The sequence below is a fragment of the Sorex araneus genome, chromosome 1, assembly GCF_027595985.1.
Source record: "Sorex araneus isolate mSorAra2 chromosome 1, mSorAra2.pri, whole genome shotgun sequence".
NCBI classification, from domain to species: domain Eukaryota; kingdom Metazoa; phylum Chordata; class Mammalia; order Eulipotyphla; family Soricidae; genus Sorex; species Sorex araneus.
Window position 1 is genome coordinate 292,969,344 of NC_073302.1, and position 25,952 is coordinate 292,995,295.

A 25,952-nucleotide genomic window follows, 5' to 3' on the forward strand; every position below is an offset into this window, starting at 1 on the left:
TATCCCACCCGCACGGCAGAGCCTGGCAGTTTTTCGTGGAGTATTTGATATGCCCAAAACAGCAACAAGTCTCACAATGGAGACGTTACTGGTGCCCGCTCTAGCAAATCAATGAACAACGGGAGGACAGTGCTACATATACATCCACTGTGGGGTGCTGTCAGCCAACCACTGGGTAACCTGGGACTCAGCACAGGTGTTCGACCTGGCACAGACCCTCTGCAATAGGGTCTTTCTCTGCCAGCTGCTCAACAACCTCCGGGTGCACTCCATCAACCTCAAGGAGATCAACCTGAGGCCACAGATGTCCCAGGTGCTGCCGAGAGACTCAGGCAGGTGTGTGTTTGTCAGTGTGCAGATTATTACAACATGCCAGTCAACCAAAATCTTACATTCAGTAGACTGGGAACACCTGTTTAGGTGATTAGAGGAAGCCCTCAAAGCCTCCATTCCTCTCAGAAAGCCCAGCAAGCTACCAAGAGTTTCCCGCCCGCTCAGCAGAGCCTGGCAAGCTACCCGTATTTACTGCCAAGATACAGTAACAATGACGATCCTCCTTCCTCTGACCTTGAAAGAGCCCCCAGTATGCCATCGGGCTACACTAGCACATGGCAGGGACGAATGGAGACGTTACTGGTGCCCACTCGAGCAAATCGATGAACAATGGGATGACAGTGATACAGTGAAGTGTACATATAGTTTCATTAAAATGGATTGAACTATGCAAATGTCAGGTTCCTTGCAGAGATCATTTACATTTTTTTTTCTTTGCAGATACCTGCAAAGTCAAATAACCCCTATCTAGTTGGGGGTTAAAATGATTTCTAAAGTAAAAACTTAGGACATTTATGGAATGTTTACTACTACCTTCCTTTTCATATGTCTCTAAATTTCATTATTATCTTTCCAGCCAGACCAGAAAGGGGAAATTAAATCATTAGTATTTTTTTCCTTCACATGTTGCTTTCTGATTTAAGTTTCTTGTCATAATAACAAATTTTGACAAGAACGGGAAAGGCGTTATGTGTGCAACGGGTAGCACTTACATCCCTTAGGTTCCTTCTTTTCTAGTTTCTGTTACTTAATTCCAGGCTTTGACTTAAATCCCATGTATTTTTTTTACAAGTCAAAAATTATTTCTGGGGCTAGAGAGATAGTACAGCATGTAGGGCACATGCCTTGAATGGTGCCAACCTAGCTCCAATCTCTGTCACTACATATGATCCTCTGAGCACTGCCAGCAATCCATGAGCATAGCACCAGGAGTCTTGAGCACTGCTGAGCGTGGCCTCCAAAACAAATGAACAAAATTGGTTTTGGAGGGAGAGATAATACAGGGAATAGGGTGTTTGCCTTCCATGCATTTGACATCACATATGGTGTCCCAAGCACTTCCAAAAGTGCTCCCTGAGCACAGAGCCAGCAGGAAGCTCTGAGCATTGCAGGTGTGCCCCCCAATAGAGATAGAAATTGCAGGTGCAATTAGAACTGTTGAAAAATATCTACATCTCTACCCCTTTTTTGAGTCATTTTAGAAATCATTTCAGAATGGACATAACAAGTATTGAATTTTGAGAACTTACAGACCTACTCTGTGCTATTTTGCTTAGTGCCTTGGGAAACCTTTAGAGGATGAGGAAGGCACATTGCACTTCCCATAGACTCTAGACTCTGGAGTCAGACAACAGAAACATGCATTAAGATATTAAGTGTCGGGGCTAGAGCGATAGCACAGTCGGGTAGGGCATTTGCCTTGAGCGTGGCCAACCCGGGTTCAATTCCCAGCATCCCATATGGTCCCCCGAGCACCCTCAGGAGTAATTCCTGAGTGCATGAGCCAGGAGTAAGCCCTGTGCATCACCAGGTGTGACCCAAAAAGAAAAAAAAATTAAAAGGCAAGTGTCTTATTTCTCTCTTATTAACAAATGTCTAATTGCTCAAATGTCTTATTTCCTCTCATGGTCCATGCCTGATTACTTTAATCCTTGTGTACCCAGAAAGCACAAGGAGAAGGATTGATATTTATTTCTGCTGTAAGAGTCACAAGCAACTCTTTCTGGGTCAACAACTTACCTGGGATCCTGGTGTGGCTGGAATTATTAGAAGGCTTACCTCCTGTTTTGAAATAAAAGTGGAAAGGCATCTCCTCACTTTCAAATATCTGCTAGAAGAGTACTTTCTTTGCACCAAAAAGAAATATTTGTACATGGATGGAGTGGTACAGAATATTATAGCTCTCAAATGCTTAATTTCTTCTCATAGAATTTTCAAGGGAACCAAGGATGCATTTGGCAGGAGCTTTTTCTAGTGCGATCAGGTTGCTATGGGAAACCTATTATTTTAGGCAAAGGAGGGTGTGTTAGTAAAGTGCTAATCTCTTCTCTGTTTTATGTGAGCTTCTAATTACTCTCCAACTACTGAGAATGTACTGCAAGTCTGGCTTTTACGGTTTTAAGAAGTGGAAGGAAATAAGGTCATAGAGAGTGTAGGTCTGAGGGTGTCACTCTAGCAGGCGCGAGTGCAGATACAGTGCTCTTCAATAATCTTACCGTGGATCAGGAATCACACTTGTTTTTTAATAGAGAAATAAGATGAGAAAAGAAAGTAGTATATTCTATCCAAGTAATTGAGATGTGACTTTTAAAAAAATTACATACATAACAATAATTATGTATTATTAGCATTTACTATGGCCCAGGTATAATGTACCACAAACAGTACATGCCGTATGACACTTAGTCTTTACAAAATTCCTGTCTTAGTGGCATCATCATTATTCCAATTCTGCAACCACAATAAATACAGTTTATGTACTCTTTTAAGAAATAACACTTAAGGGTGGACGTACAGATTAAAATCCAGATTATTTGTCAGAGACTGGTTTTAATTGTATCTCTACAATGAAATTCATCTCCCTTCCTCTTTTTCCCTTGATTACTTGTTGCTTAAGAAGTACTTAGAGACTTATTGCCAAGTTGCCCATGCAACAGTCTCAGCTAAACCTTCCTACTGTGTGGATGTGTCCTTTTTCTTTGTCTCTTTTTCTGTTAAAAGTTTTATAGTATAGGGCAAAAGCAATAGTACAGCTGTTAGGGTGCTTGCCTCACACATGGCCAACCTGGGTTTGAACAGACATGGGTTCGATCTCTGGCACTATATATGGTCCCCCAAGTCCCACCAGGAGAGATCACTGAGCACAGAGCCAGTACTGAACAATGCTGGGTATTACCCCCTCTCTCCTCCCCAAGTTTTAAAGTACAGTTCTCTTTTTGTGGTTGCAGTCTCTAGGATGATTTGTGATAGTGGATATTCACAATGTATTTATGAAATCAATGACTGAGAGGGTTGTCAAGTTTATGCCAATATTCAAATTTGGGGAGTTCGTGGACTTCTTGAATCCCCACCTGTTCTCTTTGTGGTGTGGTAAGGCCAAGCTCTCAAATGGGACCAGAGCAATAGTACGATGGGTAAGGCATTTGCCTTGCATGCTGTAGACCTGGGTTTGGTCCCCGCATTTCATATGGCCCCAAGTATTGCCAGAAATAATCTCTGACATCGCTGGGTGTGCCCCTGCCACAGAAGTCTCCTATGTAAGCAAATAGAGCAGACATCATTTATGTATGTGTATTGTTTTCAGTTACGCCAATGGCAGATAACTTAAGTCTTTGACAGTTTCAGCTCATGCCACGTATCTATCATGGGGTGAGGGAAAAGTCAAAAATTTCGCCCCATAAATAGATGTGAAATCTTATTCATGGAAATCATGGAGAAAAGGAGCTAATTGATCATTAACATCAATGCAGCGAGAGTTCACCCAGTTAGTAACCAAGGCACACAAGCTAGGCTGTTAATTCATGAGGTAAGAGGATACATCCATCTTATTTGCCATTGTCTATCCCCATCTAGAATGCAGTCACCAGACTTTGCTTACCGGAAGGCTGTTCTGTGTAAAAGAGTCCTTCAAAAGTCTGGTTTGAGGAGGGCAAGGAGAAAGTAGTACTTGGAAGACCTGGGATGGTTAAGGCATCTTCACGACTAGGTAAAGAGGAATCTAAGAAACAGAACACCTAAAAGAAAGAGGGAGAGTGGGGGAAAGCGAGCATGATGTTTTTGTGTACCAGGGAGTTTGGGGGACATGGTAGAGATAAACGATCAAGAAGAAGAAGAGTAGATATAGAGGAAAAGGGATGAGCTATAGAGCATTAGAAATGTGATCACCTTCCAAGTCCATATTACCAGCTTCAGAAAAGTTACCCAGGTATGAACACCTAGTTGTAACCAATGCTTCTAGATATCTTTCCCTTGCTATTAAGAAGAGTCACTGAATCAGTAACTGTTAAACAGAGCAGGCATGTTCACTACAGAAATACTTGTGGGATTACTGGAGCTTTCTATCCCCTTGCTCACTTTCTGACCAGGAGAGATGCTTTCAGATCTCTTGCTCACTGTGTGACCTTGACTCTGTCACCTATTAATTCACTCTCTGAGCTTTGTTTTTCCTCCTCTGTAAATTGTGGCCCTCCCTGGACCCAATCCTCCATCATTTATCCATCTCTAGTGGTCTCCAATTTTGTGAAATAATTAAATGATTATTTCTACCATAACTGCTTTCTGGAAGTTAATTGGAATGAAAACTGGTGAAATTACTAAGTATAGTTTTGATCATTCAATTTCTAAAATGAAAATGTAATCTATTTTTTCTAAAGGTCTCAAGCTATTCTTTTTCTAAAAAATTTATCTTAAAATTCAGCTAGGCAGAGTTGTCCTATATATTGAATTAAAGTCCTATCTTCTCTGACTTTAGTATTAAAATAACCTGTTTTCTTGCATACATCATGCAATGTCTAATGAGAAAAATAAAACACACACACACACATACACACACGCACACATACACATATGCAAAGAAATGAGATTTCCATACAGGCCCTAATAGGAAAACTTAATAACAAAGCTTTTTAAAAATTCAAGTGTTTTAGCTAACCAGGTAATTTTCCAATTAATTAGAATTATTTTAAATTTGCAGTTTATTTCATGGGGTATAGTAATATACAAAAATAATTTGATTATGATAATCACATATTGCAGAGTCTCTTGCCCTCACTCCTGGCTGTCTTCCCCGGGGTCCCTCGGAGGGGTTGGGCTCCAGCTTCCCTCCCTGCCCGGACCAGAGCTCCCTAGGCCGAAGACCTCCGAAACCTAGCCAGAGCCATGCTCAAGGCCCCTCTCCACGTGTTCAGATGAGCCTCATGCATGAAGGTACTGGCAGAGGAACCCAGGTGTGTGGGACCAGGGGCTGAGACTTCCAAACCTGCTCGGATCAGGACTGGGCCTCTTTCACCCAGATTTCCAATTTTCCAGTAGCTAGGTGGTCACACCCAGGGACTGCCCTCGGTGCCGGTGCCGTGTAATCCCACCAATGGCCAATGGCCAGACTTAAAACCAAGCTCCTGGAAGTGCACGGCCAAACCTGGCAAGCTACTGAGCGCTTCCTGCCCTCGTGGGAGAGCCTAGAAAACTCCCCATGGTGTATTCATATGCCAAAACCAGTAACAAGCTGGGTCTCATTCCCCTGACCCTGAAAGAGCCTCCAATGTGGCATCATAAAGAGAGGTTCTAAAATCTCAGGCCTAGGATGAATGGAGACGTTACTGAGACCACTTTGACGATAAAGGGGATGATGAATCATATATTATTTCTATTGTGAATAATCCATTTATTCTTGGGTCTAGTTCTCTTGTGGGCATATATTATTGGTTATTTATGTCTGAGCATACATATGTATGCTCAGACATAAATATATATGAAATAATTTTTACATAGCTGTCTTATTTATGCAAATATTTATCTGATTTTGCTAGCCTTTTTTTATATTACTGGTGCTTTAAATACTGGATAGTGAATATTTTATAGTCAAATTTATTACTGTTTTACTTTTATTTCCAATTTGTGGTGAAGTATTAGGTCTTTCCCATGGAACATTTACATACTTAGTACAATGGGAATCTATTTAGTTGTAAGGAGTTAAATAAGGAAACTGTTTGCTTTTGCAACAAAGCTGCTTGTTTATTCCAGCCTTTTGAAAAAACCTTAGTCTCATGGCCATGGTGATCACAAAGTTTTCACTAATTATAAGACCCCAAACACCATGATATTCAAGCTTGCCTGTCTGGGAATCCTATAATCAGTCTGTACATTATTTGTGACTGACTTCCTACACACTAAATTATGTTTTGAAGATTCAAGAATGAGTTGACAAAGTAATAGCGCATCGTTTGAATTGTTGTACAGTGTCCCTCTTAACAATATAATTGACATTTATCTAATGTATTATTGAGGAGCAGTCAAGATGTTTGTCCTTTGAAACTAGGAGAAAAAGGCTTGCTAAGGCTATTTTGGAACATTTCCTACTTCATTTGCTTATACTTCTCTACAGGGAATAACACCAAGAATTGAGTTGCTGAGTCATAGATTTTGCATATTGACTTTGATATACTAAATAGTATCTCAAAACATTCGACAGTTAAAATACTGTCAGCTCCAAAAAAAAATCTTAAAATATTTCCAAATAATTTCCATTGGTTCTTAAATGTTTGCGAATTTGAGCGATTTAGAAGAGAATCTTATTGTGGTTTTATTTTGTGTTTCCCTTATGACTGAGAGTGAAGTATCTTTCCATATGTCTGTGATTAAATGTGATTCCTATTAAAAAAAACTATTAAATAATTTACCTTTAAGTTTCAATATGCCAAAAACAGTAACAACAAGTCTGACAATGGAGACATTACTGGTGTCCGCTGGAGCAAATCAATGAACAATGGCATGACAGTGCTACATTCATACTGGCAAAAAAAAAAAGTTTCAAAATGATTTTATCATTAAATAATTTAATTATATTGCTCAAATTATTAAATTTAATATCTGGACACATGGTTTTCCACCATTTTCCCAGGAGTCAATACATAGTGAATCAAAAATGTTATGAAGAGGGATTGGAGAGATAGAAGAGCAGGTGAGTACATGGCTTAACTGGGTTTAATTTTAAAAAGACAGCAATGTTGGAAGCCTGCCTCATGAGAGGAGGGGAGAAGACAGCTGGAACAGAGAAGGAATCACTAAAAAAATGAGGGTTGGAGGAATCAGTCGAGATGGGAGATGTGTGCCTAAAGTAGATAAAGGACCAAACATGAGAACCTCTCAGTATCTACATTGCAAGCCATCATTCCCAAAAGTAGAGAGTATGGGGAATATTGTCTGCCATGGAGGCCGGGGGAGGGTGGGAAAGGTGGGGACATACTGGGGATATTGGTGGTGGGAAATGTGCACTGGTGGAGGGATGGGTATTTGATCATTGTGTGACTGAAACTCAAACATGAACGCTTGCAAATATATCTCACGGTAAATCAATAAAATAAAAAATAATTTAAAAAAAGAAAAAAAGAAAATAAAATATATTCTATGTTCAAAAAATAAGACCACAATGAATGTATATGTCAGTATTTTCTATTGCACCAACAGAATGCTTGGTTGTGATGCTAACAGGATTTTCACCATAAGCCTGAACCATGGGGAACTTCGTGATTATTGAGCACTTCAAGCACATCCTTATCTTGTGTGAAGTTTGCATTCACTGAGCCAGAGAGATAGTACGGCAGGGAGGGCACTTGCCTCCATGCGGCTGACCTGGGTTCGATCCCCAGTATCACACCTACTTCCTCCAAGCACTGCTAAGAGTGATACCTGAGCACAGAGTCAGGAATAATCCCTGAGCACTTCTGCATGGTGCCTCAAAACCAAAAGAGAAAGGGGAGTGCGATAAACAAAAGAGAAGTTTTTTATTTAGTGATTCACTAGAAGTCTTCAAAAATAGGTGCAATTTTTCAGTCAAATGAAGAGGGATAGCAAGAAAGTTTTCTTAAAGGAGATTAGATGCTATAAGCTGGATATTGAGAAACAGGAAGAATTTTAGAGGGCAAAAGTGATAGGATCTAAGAGAGCAAGAGAGAGAAGAAACTGAGAGCAAAAGTAAAGTCTCCCAACATGAATGCACAATGAATGTGGGCTAGATGCTTGAAAAGGTCACTTGAGCTCAGTGTGGAGACAGCTATTGACCAGGCTGGCCTCTGCCTTCAAGGTCATGAGGAGCCTTCACCTGAAAGGGAATTACATCCTCAATACCATGCTTCAAGGAAGCAAAGTTCTTAAAATTTCCAATTAAAAGTTGAATAATTGCAAGAATAAATGAACAACATATCATTAAAATTTTGTTTTAAGCTCTAGAGACACGCTAGATGATTGTGACTTTCTCTATTTGGACTGAAAGAAAGAATATGTTTGTGAATAAAGATGACTATTCCAGAACATAGTTCACTGATGCATTGTGGGGAAATGCAAGTAAAAGCATCCAAGTGAAAATACAAATTAGTTTCAGAAGAAAGCTAAGACTTCTTATTCTACATTCAGTTTTTGTTTGTTTTGTTTGGGGCTACTCTTGATTGTGCTCAGGGCTTGCTCCTGGCTCTGTGCTCAGGGATCACTTCTAGCAGTGCTCACGGGGTGAGCAGTGCTCAATGTGGTGCTAGGGATGGAACCTCATTTAACCACATGCAAGACAAGTGCCTTATTTATGGTATTATCTCCAGGCCGTTAGGAATCCAGGTTTTTATCATTAAAATCTATGCATATTGTGAATATGAATTCATCTGTTCTATCTTTCTAACTTGTTGTACAACAATTCAACTTTATAAAGACACTGAAAAGTTCTGTTAATTTTGCTGTATGTGTGAAGATGTATGCATAGTACAGGAGTGACTGATGTGGTGAAATTTGCTTTGGATTATGAAGAATAAGTGAGTATTTACCTGGAAGCTCTGTGCCTTGGTAGTGAGTAGACTGAACCCAAGTTGTGAATTCAGATAGCAAAATAATGTGCTTGAAAATGTGAATGGAATGTGTTTTTAAAATCTTTATATCCACTAGGCATTAGCCTTTCTTGATGTGGGTGTTTTTATTTTTTTCCATCAGAAGCTGTAATGTTTTAGAAGTTCTCAGAGTTGAATCCATAAAGACAATTTTGTTAATAGTTACCTATTATTTTTTTATAAACTTGCAACAGACACCTATCCAAAAATAAGATATGGTCAAATGGTTCATCTGATATTTAAAAGTATTTATGAATTTTACATTTTCAGAGAAACTTAGTATCTAGCATGGAGTATTAAAATTTCACTAATTTTGAGCGCCTGATACAAGAAACACAGCACAAAACTCTCATAATGAATAGTAGTCATTTGAACACATATGCTAGCACATAGTTCACCCTTTTTTTCAAGAGGTAAAGACACAACAAACTTAATGTATCTTCAAGTGACTTACTACATACCTAAAATGCTAATAAAATTAACATCATAAGTAACATGTTCTCAAACTTAAAAATCACAACTGTCATTGACTGTATTTTCCCAGGAATAAAGTGATTCATAACTACCATATCTAACCATGAGGGACTAGCTAACCCCATTAACCTCATCATATTTTTGTTGATTTATTTCTCTTTGAAGATAACTTCCAGTCTGTCACTGTCACTGTCACTGTCATCTCGTTGCTCTTCGATTTGCTCTAGCGGGCACCAGTAACGTCTCCATTTTGAAGCTTGTTACTGTTTTTGGCGTATCAAATAGACCATGAGTAGCTTGCCAGGCTGTGTTGTGCAGGCAAGCTACTCTTGGTAGCTTGCCAGGCTCTCCGAGAGGGGCAGAGGAATCGAACCCAAGTCAGCTGAGTGCAAGGCAAATGCCCTACTGCTGTGCTATCACTCCAGCCCAGCTAACCCCATACCCTGACATATTGCTGATGATTGTATAGTTTTTCTCTTTCGACAGTCTGGACATCTGCTCTCATGTATGCATCCAATGTATGAGGATCAGTGTGCTCCTGAACCCCAGAAAGTACCCAGGGCTTAGCATAGCTGATTCCTAGCACCAATGGACCCACTGGTGAACACTGATTTCGGGCACTGAGCTTCCTTCTCTCTTAACCACGTTGTGCAGTGTCATCAATCCTTGGGACATTTTCCCCCACAAAATAAACGTGTGTTAGTGCATTTCTCCAGGGAGAAGTCTGAGGCCGACCGGTTCATGATATCGACTGAGAACAAAGGAAACCCAATTTTATAAACCACGATGAAAAGGGATTTTATTAGAAGGATGTGGGACTCGGAACACAAGCTTGGACAATCAGATCAAGCCATTCCCAAGGGAAAGGGGCGCCCACCATAACCGACCCTGCTTTGTGCTGGGCTCCGTGTGGATTGCTCACCCATCCTTTGCCTTCACATACTCTCTAAAGCACGCCATCCGGGGGCCGGAGCCATGGCACAGTGAACAGGGCGTTAGTCTGACCTGCATTTGATTCCCAGTATCCCATATTGTCTCCCAGGCACCACCAGGAGTAATTCCTGAGTATAGAGCCAGAAGTAAAAACACAAAGAAACAAAATTAAAATAGAACAAACAAACAAACAAAAAAACCCAAGTCCAAACTTTAACAAGGGCCAAGAGGGCTGGTGTCTTCTTTCTTGCCATAGGGCCCGGCTTGGACAAAGGGAGTGTCACTAGGGGTTAAAAATCTCTGCCACTTGCTGAATTTGGGATTGCCTCCAAGTAGAAATAAAGGCTTGTTAAATGGCAATCAGAGAATTTTATCCATCACCATTATCTTTCACCTTACCACTTCTGCCTGCAAGGATTATGAATCACCACATTAGATTATCTTTAATTACAGCTTGAAATTATATGATTTAAAATACTAATTTTTCTGTCTTCCATCATCTACCAACTCAGAACTTCTCTAACAAGCCACAAATGCAGCAACAGAATAACTAACAGCATTGGGGTCAGCGCTGAAGCCTCTTACCATCATTTTAGTGGGTGTGTAATTATGATGCTTGCACTAATGACAGAGAGGAACAGATGTCTCAGGGGTGTGATGCAGCTGAATTTCTGGCATACTAGTATCAGTTCCTCAGAAGAAAAGGAATTTGCTTTCTCATGCAGTCTCCCGGTGTTGAGTTATGAGTATCTGCAGATGGAGTATGGTTACTGAGTTTAAATCTGTCCCTTACAAAATGATTCTCCATGGAAAGCATGTTGGCTTCAATATGCCTCTGCTTCCTGTTTAGTCAAATGAGAGTAATAATGCTTGTCAACGCATGGCTTTATGACAACAGAATGATGTACTTCAAGGAATTGGAGTGGTAGACAGATCCTTATAGAAATAATGATGAATGTGAGTGTCATGATAACGGGTAAAGAATTCCCCAACTATGAACTGAATATGTTCCAAAGACTGTCTGTACTTTGAAATCTTCAGTCATCATAATCGATTTAGGTCAGTGCTTGGCACATGTTGTGTAGTAAAATGAGCTCCAAGAACTATACAATTGACTTCAATTAGCACTGTATATAGCACTGTCCTCTTGGTGTTCATGGATTTGCTCAATCGGGCACTAGTGACATCTCCATTTGGAAAGTTGTTACTGTTTTTGGCATATCTAATACACCACAGGTATCTTGCCAGGTGCTGCCATGTGGGTGGGATACTCTTGGTAGTTTGCCAGGCTCTCCGAGAGGGATGGAGGAATCGAACCCCGGTTGGCAGTGTGCAAGGCAAACTGCCTACCTGCTGTGCTATCACTCCAGTCCTGAGTCTGTTTGTCTGTCTTCAGATTACAATTAATCTTGAAAATATCACATTGAAAAGAACCTATAAGCACTTTTTTCCTTATTTGGCAGATAGGAGCACAATAAAAGTATCCTTAATATGCATAAAACCCTGCCGTTAACATGATTGTTTTCCCATTGTAAATCACAGTGCCTCGGATAATCTTTGTTTTGGGGCCACACCTGGTGATGCTGATGGCTTACTCTGGGCTCAGCACTCAGGATTAACTCCTGGAGGTGCATGGAGGTTTATGCAAGATGCAGGGGATTGAATGTGGGTTGACTGCATGCAAGGAAAGTGCCTTGCATGCTGTACGGTCTCTCCAGCCCCTCAAATAATTTTATTTTAAATGTGCTGGGAAAAAAATCTTTAAATGGAAACACGATGATGAACAATGCCAAAATATCTAAACTGGGTGCAGTTTTATTTAACAAAATCCTCCACCCAAAATAGAGAGTATAATAGGTATTTTTTCCCCCTCCAGGATGAATAAATCAAGGAGTAGCCTAGTGCAGAAGAATGAACTGCACCAAGAATGGTCACTTTAACCACTACCCTTTGGTATACGTGCTTGACCTTCAGCCTACTGCAGGGCGGTCAGGAGTTATTTGCTGAACTATTATCAGGCATAGCCCAGAGCTGGCTCCGGAGATTTGGCTTTAATAGAAAGCCTGTTCCTGCGGAAAGCCTGTGACTTGCTCCCTTTGTCTCTTGCAGGTAAGTGCGAATGTGGCAGCTGCACTTGCTACCCACCGGGAGATCGCAAGGTGTACGGCAAGACCTGTGAGTGCGACGATCGGCGCTGTGAGGACCTGGAGGGGGTGGTGTGTGGAGGTGAGCGTTTCCTTCAGCTTTGTAACTTACATGCACCCCCATCCTGATCCCCCCATCCTTCAAAAACATTTATGCTCAAAGGGAAAAAAAGAGCAAAGAGTCACGCACAGTTCAAACAGCTATATGCAATTAGGCCTGTCCTATGCGATTGCATTTTCATTTTTTCAGTTATGGATTTGAGCTTTGGGAAGTTCACTGACACTGTCCCTCTAGGATTGCTGAGACTCAGTGCCAGGAATATAAACTTTGTGACAACTGAATTGTTTGGGAGAATTTTCATTACCACGCCTTAAAAACTGACGTGGGGAGCGGAAAAAAGAGAGATAGTATAGGGATGAAGGCACTTGCCTTGCATGCAGCAGACCCAGGGTTTAATTCCTGACATCTCATATAGGCCCTCAAACTGTCACTGTCACTGTCACTGTCATCCCGTTGCTCATCAATTTGCTCGAGCGGGCACCAGTAACGTCTCCACTTTGAGACTTGTTAACTGTTTTTGGCATATTGAATCCTGGCAGAAATGATTCCTGAGACCAAAGCCAGGAGGAAGCCCTCAGCAACACTGGATGTGACCCCAAAACAAAAACTAAGCAAAAATGAAAATCTGATGGAAAAGGAAGAATTTCTACAAACTTGAAAAAATAGCTATACGGATGGAGGCTAGTTTGAATGATAGAAACCATTGTTGGTGCAATCGTCGTGATGGTGCTGGGACCCAAAGAAAGAGCATACTGAAAGTAATGAACTGTGCGGAGAGAGGATGAGGCAGAAGAGGGAGTCAGCCACGGTAACAGCAGAGAGGACAGCCCCAGAGGTAGAAGGCACACAGTCGCTATTCCAGCCTCTTCCTGGAGTGAAAACTAGGTTGAGAAGAGTCTTGCTTCAGTCTTGAGAGACTTCAGATTGTGGGAAGCTTTGAGCTCCTTACAGTTTCTTCCCCATTCCAATACAATTTAGGTGAACTTGGCGTGGACTCCTACCAAGATAATTTAAGTGTGTTGCTTTAAGAGAGGGATCCTACAGCCAGAATAGAGTGGAGTGAGCAAAGTACCTACAACTTCACTATGTACATTCAGCTTATAGCAAGGCTGGGCCATCATCTTTTTTTTTTTCCCAACATGATCTACACTATGTCTTTCTGTTTTTATTTGGGGGAGCACACCTCGAAATGCTCAGGGGGGTCCTCCTAGGTCTGTGCTCAGGAATTAGTTCTCCAGCCCTCTAAAGACCATATGATCCTTACCGTGGGATGCTAAGGATCAAACCTGGGTCTGCCGCATGCAAGGCAAGCACCCTATGCACTCTACTCTCTCCAGTCCTGACAGTACAGTTAATAGTAGGGTTTCATGCTCACTGGAGCGATAGCACAGCGGTTGGGCTTTCTCCTTTCACGAGGCCGACCCGTGTTCGATTCCTCTGCCCCTCTCGGAGAGCCTGGCAAGCTACTGAGAGTATCGACCCTGCGAGGCAGAGCCTGGCAAGCTACCCGTACGTATTGGACATGCCAAAAACAGTAATAATAAGTCTCTCAATGAGAGATGTTACTGGTGCCCGCTCGAACAAATTGATGAGCAACAGGATGACAGTAACAGTGACAGTGAAGAATTGGTCCAATGTTAGAAGCAAATCGCTCCCTAAATCAGAGGCATAGTTTTCCAATGTTCTAACACTGGGAAAAAAGTTCTAGCACTTCTCCAGAGTGCTTTCTCCTTAACCATCACCCAACACCTCATCATGGTAAGCTCAATTCTGGAGCCCGATAATCAGATTCTGTTGCCTCTGGCCAGTTGTTTTATCATCTAACACCCACACAATCTAACTCTCTATTTGCTCTTGAACCAGCTACAAAACATTTTTTTTTATTTGATCAATACCATGCTCTTCTCTCCGTCCCTGCGAGCCCTGGGAAAAGGCTCTCCTTAATAACCATTTTGTTCTGTGGCTTATCTCACCCCATCCTCAAGGTGATAGCCCTGGGGGGGGCTGCTCCTCCTCTCTCTGCCTTCACAAATGGGAAAGTGAGGCGAAGGCTGAGGTGTTAATGTCCCCTCACTGAAAGTGGCAGATCCAGGATTTGGGCTGTGACATTCAATTCACAGATCTGCATTTTACAGCTTTCCCCAGAGTAACAGCAAACTGTTTTTGATTTTATCTCCACGTTACCCTTAGTTTATATCCTTCCTTTCCTCTCTGGTGATACTCACTAGAAATATCTAAACTCATCATTATAATTTTTTTGTTAGGCACATTAACTGATTAACTATAGAATGTCTCTCTCTCTCTCTCTCACATACACACACACACACACACACACACACACACATGGCCTGGAACATCACTGTATCACTGTATCACTGTATCACTGTCATCCCATTGTTCCTCGATTTACTTGAGCAGGTGCTATAATGTCTCTGTTCCTCCCAGCCCTGAGATTTTAGCAGCCTCTCCTTACTTGTCTTTCCCAATGATTGGAGGCTCTTTCAGGATCACGGCAATAAGACCTATCATTGCTGTTTTTGGCATATCAAATACGCCATGGGTAGCTTGCCAGGCTCTGCCTGTGTGGGCAGGATGCTCTTGGTAGCTTGCTGGGCTCTCCGAGAGGTATATAACTCTCTATGGTTTGTTGCCTACTGTTTGACTCTATCAAATATGGTGTGGTAATTATGGAAAATGGGTAGGAAGTGTCTTATAATGAAGCATCTGTGCGGTCCGGAAAGCGGCCAGGAGCATGGTGGTGGTTGGTTAGTGTAGGCCAGCTGCTGAGGCTGGGTCCCTTGGGGTGGGGAAGGTTCTCACCTGCACCCCTCTGGGGCACCCCAAGTGAAAACAGCCTGGTGTGGAGTCCTGGCCTGGAACATAGAAAGTACTATCTATGCATCTCTAATTTTACATCATAGTATTTTCCCATTGATAAGAGTATCTGTATCTTGTCCAGATTGGAATGGGAATGGTTGATGTTACAGAAACCATATATATATATATATATATATATATATATATATATATATATGGTTTCTACTTCTCTCTCTGAGAGAACCTGGCAAGCTACGGAGAGTTTCCTGCCCACATGGGAGAGCCTCTCTCTATGGTATATTCATATGCCAAAACTAGTAACAATGCTGGGTCTCATTCCCCTGACCCTGAAAGAACCTCCAGTGCAGCATCTTGGGAAGGACAAGTAAAGAGAGGCTTCTAAAATCTCAGGGCTAGGATGAATGGAGACCTTACTGAGACTGCTCGAGAAATTCAACGATCAATGGGATGATGATGATGATGATTATATATATAGAGAGAGAAAGAATATATATATATATATATATATATGTATTCTATTTGCTCGAGAGGGCACCAGTGACATCTCCATTGTGAGACTTGTTGTTACTGTTTTTGACATGTCGAATATGCCACAGGTAGCTTGCCAGGCTCTGCCACATGGGTGGGATATTCTCGGAGGCTTGCTGGGCTCTCCGAGAGGTATACATACACACACATGTACATATATATATATATATATATTACTCTCTATGATTTTTGCCTATTGTCTAAACTTTATCAAATATGGTGTGGTAATTACGGAAAATGGGTAGGAAGTGTCTTATAATGAAGTATATATACACATACATATATACATATATATGTACATATATGTATATCTTACTTTGAGTGAACTTCCAAGGGAAAAGATGTATTTTTCTTTCCAAATTTAGGAAGGGAATCAAAGATGAAAGCATATTATAATTCTCCCTGTTCAATGAGCTCAAACATTAACAGAGGAAGCGGGACAATCCTTCATAAAGTGTCAATTTTTTGACAAGTTTTTCACTCTGCATGTCTAAAATTTGACTTTTGTTCTTCTACTGCGAGTTACCTCTGATTTGAGGGGGTGTGAATTAACTTCAATTAACCAAACCAGTAAGAGAAAATAACTAAATCAAAAAACAATTGCTTGCTTTACAAGAAGAAATTTAATAATATACACTGACATATTTTCTTTAATATCCACTTGAATAAAAATATAATATAAAGGCTAGAACTCCTTGTAGAGAAACTCTTGGATTTCAGGTACCGAGATAGGATTTGCATGCAAATAATTTAGAGGGAGATGAAGGAGATACTGATAGAGGGATGGGAAATGAGCAAGGAAAGGAAGACGGCTGGGGTGCGGCTGGGGAAACAGTGCAGGAGTAGGGTGACGGCTTCACTGAACCTGGGTTCAGTTCCTGGCACCCCCTCTGATCCCCTGCACACTACTAGGAGTAACTCCTGAGTGCAGAGCCAGGAGTAACCTTTAAGCATTACTGGGTGTGGCCCCCAAACAAAACCGAACCGAAAAGGACACACCAGTGGTGAAGTGGTGTTTCACTGTATATCTGACCCAAAGAACCAAGGAGACTGAAATTTCTGACCCAGACTAGAATAACAAAACTTGGAAATGTGCCTGTGAAGGAGGCGTGCTGGAGGAAAGCTAGGGACATTGCTGGGGGGAGATGACACGGGTGAAAACTGTATATAGCGGAACCTCAACTTTGTAAACTGTGGTGCCTACATTAAACCAACCAACCAAACAAACGAACAAAAAACCCAAAAATTCTTAAAAAACAAAACCACAAAACTCACAAATCTATAAAAGATGTTTTAGTAATCCAGTTGTTGCTGAGTTAGTGCTTTTTTCCAGTTCACTAGGTGAAGCACTTGAAGCCCGTGCAGCACACAGGTCTCTTAGATTCCTCTCAGCCATCCCTGGGGAACTGCTACCTGCACATCCAGTCCTGCGACCTTCCAGGTGCAGACTTGTTGGCTGGCAACAAGCTCCAGGCAGAGAGGTCAGGTGACAGCCAGGGGGTGGGAATAACAAAACGGTTAGGAAGAAGTTGGTGCATTGTGACCTCAGCTCTGAAATATCCCCCCAGCTCTCATGACAGATGGTCTAAGAAACTCCTTTAAATAGTGAGGCAACACTAAAGGGGGGTGTGGGGAGGGATACCGGGGACATTGGTGGCAGAGAATATGCACTGGTGAAGGGTGTTCCATCATTGTATGACTGAAGCTCAAGCATGAAAGTTTTCTAACTGTAGCTCATGGTGATTTAGTTTTAAAAAAGCAAGTAATAATAATAACAGTAATAATAATAATAATAATAATTGTGTAAAAACACAAAAAGAAAAAGGAGTGGGCGCGGGCACCACACCGCGGAGGTTGATGGCGATGATGAGGCAGGCGAAGGAAGGAACGGAGCCAGGCTGGTTGGTCTCAGTTGCAGTTTATTCCATTCCCATCTCCATTCTCCTCTGATTCTCCTCCTGCTTCTCCCTCCCCCATCCTACTTCATTCTCCTTCTCCTCTGGATCTGGATCTCGATCTAGCTTCTCCAGATCTGGCACTGGGACTCACACTGGGACTGGCCGGGGACAGGCCCCAGGACTGGCCCTGGAACTAGCTCTGGGACTCGACCCCAGCCCACTCTTTCAGCCTAGTTAAATCCCCAAGAATTAGGGGTTGGGGCTTACACATAGGTGTGGTTACAATCAATAGGGGGTAAAGTTCTATCCCTCAGGGGATGCTCCTTCTAGGACAGATACTCTTTCAGCACGACACCCGCCCAAGAGCAGAATCCCATGGGTGTGTCTCTCCTCTCCTTGATGAACTAACATATAAGTATTCATATTATTAATCATTTTGTATGGACATAGCAAGAAATGCATTAAGCTTAAAGAATTGCTCTCCTGGGGTCACCTTGATCTTAGACTACAGTGCTCAGGCCAGATTAGTCTTTCCTATCCCCAGCAGGGTCCTAGTCTCGCCATTGCTTTTGGATCATTACATGACATGTCCATGACCAAGCTCTTAACATATAGTTAAGCATTAGGCACTTTGGCCAGGCCCATCTCGATGCCAGGGTAGCACATAACTCACCGCTTGCCCTGAGTCCATCCCGTCCCTCATCGGGACCATGCTTTTGGGGGTGCTAGGAAGTAAGGGCAGCTAAGGCTTAGGTCCAGAAAGCAGATGCCCGGGAGTGAATAATATTTGAAGCCCATTAAATCCCATGTTACCAAAGCATATTAACAAATGTCTTTCTTTGTCCATACAAAAAGGATATTGTTTTAAAGTAAACTATTGAAAAGACATAAGAGAGGACAAAGACAATATTAACTTACAATACAAGTTCACTGTCCTAGTGAGGTCTGACCATACAGATTAACAGAGTTTGATTAGGGGAAGGGCTGAATGACTAGTTGGGGAAGGGAGCATAGAAGTGATAATAGTTAAACAAGGAAATGGGAGTGACTCGGGAGCACCTTGATGGGCGTGACTGATATACCTAAGCTCTTAGTGGCCAGGGGAGCAGGATATACCAATGAAGTCTAGAATTGTTTAGAGATTATTACCAGTCAAGCCCAAACTCTGTGGCAAGGGAGAAAGGACAAACCAATGATATCTAACAAATAATAATAATAATAATTATAATAATAATAAGCACTCTCACTGTCATCCCGTTGCTCATCGATTTGTTCGAGCGGGCACCAGTAATGTCTCTCATTGATAGACTTATTGTTACTGTTTTTGGCATATCCAATACGCACAGGTAGCTTGCCAGGCTCTGCTGTGCGGGCTCCACACTCTCGGTAGCTTGCCGGGCTCTCCGAGAGGGGCTGAGGAATCGAACTCGGGTCAGCCGCATGAAAGGCGAATGCCCAACCGCTGTGCTATCGCTCCAGCCCAATAATAATTAATAATAATAATAATAATAATAATAATAATAATAAAAGGGTTCACATCACCTAGATCTTGTGGGCCATCCACCATCCAGGGAAATCACAATTTATTTATTATAATCCAACCTACATAGGAGATAGTGCAATACTGGACAGTAACTGAGGACATGAGGAGTCACCTTATCCTCATGTATAACATTGGCTTCACTTACATGGAAAACAGACAGAAATGGAGATAGATTGTAGAAAGTATTCTGAAGCACATTTTACCTTGTTGCAATCAATTAAACCATTAGTTAACTCCAGTTCCCTGAAAACACTGGACCATGGTATAGGCCAGTGTTACTGGACAATACTGTTCCTAACTATAATGATCCATAATTGACACATTTCAACTAGATTAGGGCCAAATATGTAGTGCCAGAGTTAAGGTGCTTTGTATGCATTTGATCTAGTTTTGATCCCTGGTACCAATCACTGCTTGGGCATCTGAGTGCCCTGCAATGACCCCTGAGCACCGAACCAGCAATAACCCATGAGCACTGCAAGGTGTTCTGCCAATGGAAAAAAAATTAAATTCAACTAGATCGGAAAGGATTATGAATGAGGTTATATTTTTGCTTTACAACAAGCAAACATTACTTTGTTGATAGATAGGTCCCTTGCAGTGGTTTTTAGAAGCTATATTTAAGGATTAAACTCTCTCTTAAAGAGAGTCTCTATCCCTCCAGGCAACACATCTTGGAAAGCAGATAAGGTTCCATACCTGTGCATTATGAATCTCATTTATATGCGTCTTGTCTGTGTCATCTGAAGAGAAGATAAGCCAGAGCTTGCCTCCTTCTGAGCAGTCTCTGCAGAGCGGAGGAAGCCAGGTCTATCCTGGCCCATATTCTCCCGAGAAGATGGTGCTCAGGGTCCGGGAGAAGGCGTAGCGGAACCTAGAAAGAAAGAGCGCCCGCCCTGGGAGCCCAGGCATCACTTATCTCTTCCAGCAAGGAGAGGGCTTTGCTGTTTGTTCCTGTATTTTCTGCCGGCAATGGATTTAATCCCCTTGAAAACCGTGCTCCCTGGGAACCCGGGCTCCACAGAAAAGCTCCCTCAAGCTTCCTGCGATTTCCTTACTCCACAATTCCAGTGCGTTTCCCCCACACTTCTCCGCTCTTTTCACCCCTCCTCCTCTGCGCAGAACCAGCCTCATGCACACGTGGGGGATCCTGGTTTGGGACCAGTTGAATTATTGAGCTTTCCTGGGTTTCAGCGGCTACTAGTCATGATCTCAGTAGTATCTACAGAGGGCCAGGGCTGGAGGACACTATGCGGCCATAGCGTTTTATTGGTTTAAAATAGGAGACTCTGATCCCCTCCGTGTTTCTCTCCACATATATGTATCTCCAAGCTAAGTGCTGCGGGCACAGAGGGGCCGTATGCTCCTTGGGCACCTGTTTCTGCACCAACTAGAGGATGAAGATGCTGGACAGGCGCTGACCGGGAAGACTAAGTCAACCAGTGATAGAAGAAGTTGAGAGAAGATCCCTAGGGACTTAGGGGACATGGGTGTGGCACTGCAGAGGCATGCGCATTCAGATCAGCAGCAAGCAGGAGAGGGAGTGCGGACCCATTATATCCCGTTCACTAATTATGACTGTCACAGGACAATAACTGCTGGAGATGGCAAAAAAAAATAAATAAAAGAGGCAGGAGGGAATCAAGGACACCCAATCTGCTTGTGCAGTTAAGGATGGAAGAGACATGATTTTATTGTACCCACTTTCTCCATCTATTGAACTATACATTTCTCATAGAAGACAACAGACATATATAAAAGGATATATTAAATTAACATATATTAAATTTTGTCTTTTATTTTATTTTTTTAAATTTTTTTTTTGGTCACACCCAGTGATGCTCAGGGATTACTCCTGGCTCTGCACTCAGGAATTACTCCTGGCGGTGCCCGAGGGACCATATGGGATGCTGGGAATCGAACCCGAACCCGGATCGGCTGCGTGCAAGGCAAACAACTTACCTGCTGTACTATCGCTCCAGCCCCAACTTTTGTCTCTTTTAGCTGAGAGTATTCTGCTCCATATCCTCCCTTCTCCTGAATGCCACATTATTTATGCAGTTTTTCCACAGTATTCCAAGTCATTTCCTTAGGAAGTCTTTCTGAGATTACTTTTTATTTCCTCTATATTGCAGGATTTTCATTATAACATCAGGACACTTGACTGTCATCTTGTATCTCTTTTATTCACAGCAGTATAATTATTTTGTTTGTTTCTATGCATCACTCAGCTCTCTTGCCTCTGTGCATGGCCCCAAAACTCTTAGCAGTGCTGGGGTGATGATATAGTCACCCAGTGCCATGGATCAAACTTGGGTCAGCTGCATGCAAGACAAGCTCTTTCACTATTATCTATCTCTCCAGCCTATCAATTCTTATGAATATTAAATTTTCAAATTCTTATAACCTCAAATTTAGAATAAGAGTTTCTGTTAAGTAATTTTTAATACATATATTAGTAATGGAGATAACTGTTAATAAACCTACGATAGAGGTGGATAGATGGAGAAAAGAAGAAGGTGGGAGAAGAAAAGGGAGTGATATCAATTTCAGTTTATGATCAGAGTATTCCTCAATTTAGAGTTAACATTTGACTTGAGTCTTGAGTAGTCTCAAACAGTCTCGAATATTAGAGGTGAGTGAATTGAGGAACATTAATATAGGCCCAGGAAGACTAATCACAAACACAGAGGTTAAAAAAAAGTATTAGCTATGTTGAAGTAATATATTTAATTTTCTGTCATACAGAATTATTTCTTAACAACTCTTAAATCTATCTTTGGAAAAGTATTTTTTCAAACTGTTTGTAATTTATAACATTATTTTACCTTGATTTATTTTTCTCATATGTGGATTTTATGGTATCACCAAACATTTTAAATGAATGCTTTTTCTTTTGAATACTTTTAAAAATATAAAGAACAAAGTTTAAATCACCCATAAGTTCACCCCCAAGTAATAGCTAAAGAAAATGCAGAATGGAAAAATCGTAGAGTGGGTCTCACCACTCCTCTTCAATATAGTACTGGAAGTACTTGCGATAGCTATTAGACAAGAAAAAGAGATTAAGGGCATCCAGATAGGAAAGGAAGAAATCAAACTCTCACTATTTGCAGACGACATGATACTATATCTAGAGAAGCCTAAAACCTCTACTAAGAAACTCTTAGAAACAATAGACTTATACAGTAAAGTTGCAGGCTACAAAATCAATACCCAAAAATCCATGGCCTTCATATATGCAAACAATGAGGCAGAGGAAAGGGACATGAAAAAAGCAATCCCATTCACAATTGTGCCCCAGAAAATCAAGTACCTCGGAATCAGCTTAACCAAGGAAGTAAAAGACCTTTACAAAGAAAACTACATAACGCTACTCCATGAAATCAAAGAGGACATGAGGAAATGGAAACATATACCCTGCTCGTGGATAGGGAGAATCAATGTTGTCAAAATGGCAATACTCCCTAAAGCATTATACAGATTCAATGCGATCCCAATATGTATACCCATGACATTCTTCAAAGAAATGGATCAAGCAATCCTAAAATTCATATGGAATAACAAACGTCCAAGGATAGCTAAAACAATTCTTGGGAAAAAGATGATGGGAGGCATCACCCTCCCCAGCCTCAATCTTTACTACAAAGCAGTAACAATTAAAACAGCATGGTACTGGAACAAAGGCAGAGCCGTAGACCAATGGAACAGGGTGGAATATCCCTACACACAACCCCAAATGTATGATCATCTAATCTTTGATAAGGGAGCAAGAAATGTGAAGTGGAGCAAGGAAAGCCTCTTTAACAAATGGTGCTGGCAAAACTGGACAACCACATGCAAAAAAATGGGTTTAGACCTTGACCTGACACCATGCACAAAAGTCAGATCAAAATGGATTAAAGACCTCAACATTAGACCACAAACCATAAGGTACATTGAAGACAAGGTCGGCAAAACCCTCCACGATATTGAAGATAAAGGTATCTTCAAAGGTGACACGGAACTAAGCAATCTAGTAAAAACAGAGATCAACAAATGGGACTACATTAAACTAAAAAGCTTCTGCACCGCAAGAGATACAGTGACCAGAATACAAAGACTATCCACAGAATGGGAAAGGATATTTACACAATACCCATCAGATAAGGGGTTGATATCAATGGTATATAAAGCACTGGTTGAACTCTACAAAAAGAAAACATCCAACCCCATCAAAAAATGGGGCGAAGAAATGAACAGAAACTTTACCAAGGAAGAAATACGAATGGCCAAAAGGCACATGAAAAAGTGCTCTGCATCACTAATCATCAGAGAGATGCAGATCAAAACAACCATGAGATACCACCTCACACCACAGAGACTGGCACACTTCCAAAAGAACAAAAGCAACCGCTGTTGGAGAGGATGTGGGGAGAAAGGGACCCTTCTACACTGCTGGTGGGAATGCCGGCTAGTTCAGCCCTTTTGGAAAACAGTATGGACGATTCTCAGAAAACTAGAGGTTGAGCTCCCATTTGACCCAGCAATACCACTGCTGGGAATATATCCCAGAGAGGCAAAAAAGTACAATCGATACAACATCTGCACATGTATGTTCATCGCAGCACTGTTTACAATAGCCAGAATCTGGAAAAAACCCGAATGCCCCAAAACGGATGACTGGTTGAGGAAACTTTGGTACATCTATACAATGGAATACTATGCAGCTGTTAGAAAAAAGGAAGTCAAGAATTTTGTAGTTAAGTGGATGGGCATGAAAAGTTTCATGCTGAGTGAAATGAGTCAGAAAGAGAGAGACAGACATAGAAAGACTGCACTCATCTATGGTCTATAGAATATCAGAGTGGGAGACTAATACCCAAGAACTGTAGAAATAAGTACCAGGAGGTTGACCCCATGGCTTCGCGGCTGGCCTCACGTTCCGGGGAAAGGGCAACTCAGAGAAGCGATCACCAACTACATTGTAGTTGAAGGCCATGTGGGGGAAGGGAGTTGCGGGCTGAATGAGGGCTAGAGACTGAGCACAGCGGCCACTGAACACCTTTATTGCAAACCACAACAGCTAATTAGAGAGAGAGAACAGAAGGGAATGCCCTGCCACAGTGGCAGGGTGGGGTGGGGGGGAGATGGGATTGGGGAGGGTGGGAGGGACGCCGGGTTTACGGGTGGTGGAGAATGGGCACTGGTGAAGGGATGGGTTCCCGAACTTTGTATGAGGGAAGTATAAGCACAAAAGTGTATAAATCTGTAACTGTACCCTCACGGTGATTCTCTAATTAAAAATAAATAAATTATAAAAAAAAATCGTAGAGTGGGGACTTGCACATGGATGATTCAGGTTCCATCTCTGACATCCCCATATGGTCCCCTGAACACCACCATGAGTAATTCCCAAGTGCAGAGCTAGGAGTAAGCCCTGAATATCACTGGGTGTGCCGCTCCCCAAATATTGTTGGGTTTGTTTCTAGGTTTATGAAAGATTAAAAATATGCATAATTCTTTGAGTATTTTATTGTGATTTATTTTCAATGATGTTTCCTTGTGTATTTAAATATTTAGTATAAAGTCCACCTACTCATATTAAGGTGTATGTATGTACTTGTCTGCATTTTTCATGTAAGAACATAAATAGAAGTACCTTTTTATTTTGAACTATGGTAGTAAGATCAATGCCAACCTCCTATAATACAAGACTTAGACTTGGATTCTGGTTGTTTTCACCCTGTTATAGTAACCTGTAGAGTCTACATTGGTTTACTCATGTATACAGCGGGTGGAGTAATGCATATCTCATTGACTTATGATGAGAGAAAGAGAGCAAAATTGGAGAGAGAACGAAATAGTGAGGAAAGGCCTGGAACTTTAGGCAATTGGACCTTCCAGGAATGACGTTTGATTAGTGTCATGGAAGTAAAGAGAGACCCTGTTGATGAAGGGAGTGAATTTGAAGAACATTAATTTGGGTCCGGGAAGACTCATCAAAAAGACCCAACAATACCCAATCCCTGGGTCTCCCAGCATTTTGGAGGGAAGCTGGCATCACACAGATCAGCCACTTTGTGCCTTGGAAAAGGACTGACTGTCATTTTGTTCAGTGCATGCAGGGTCCCCTCCTTTGGTGACCTTCGATGACTGAGCCAGGCTCCTCAGGACTGGGTCTCTCACTGACCACGCCTCTGGTATGCTATCCAAGGACGGGAAAATAGAGAATCACCAACTGGGGTAATTTTCCCAGTTTCCCACCAGAATCTGAACCCAAGAGTTCACGGGGCCTTGCTTTCCCTGGAGGAACTGGGCAGAGTGCCATGCCCAGTCACTCAGTCAGGGGCTGCCTAGCATTTTAGCAAATAAGGAAACATCCTTGTATCACTGTCATTCCGTGGCTCATCAGTTTGCTTGAGTGGGCACCGGTAATGTCTCCATTATGAGACTTGTTGTTACTGTTTTTGGCATATCAAAAACCTCTCCAACATGGGCTCGAGCTTTAGTACAGCTATTGGGACACTTAACTTGCATGCGGTTCCCCTGGGCTCCATTCCTGGCATCTCCATAGGGTCCCTGAACAATGCATGAGTGCAGAGCCAGGAGTAAGTCCTGAGCACTGTAGGG

The 25,952-nt window shown here is 41.8% G+C and overlaps 1 protein-coding gene across 1 annotated transcript in view; it reads left to right on the forward strand.

The window, feature by feature from the left end:
* Positions 1-25,952, forward strand: part of ITGBL1 (integrin subunit beta like 1) — a 256,659-nt gene that overhangs the window by 207,912 nt on the left and 22,795 nt on the right. Inside the window, exon 8 of the mRNA XM_004614046.3 lies at positions 12,438-12,554. Within this exon, the coding sequence (XP_004614103.3) occupies positions 12,438-12,554 (117 nt within the window). The remainder of the gene's footprint in view (positions 1-12,437; positions 12,555-25,952) is intronic.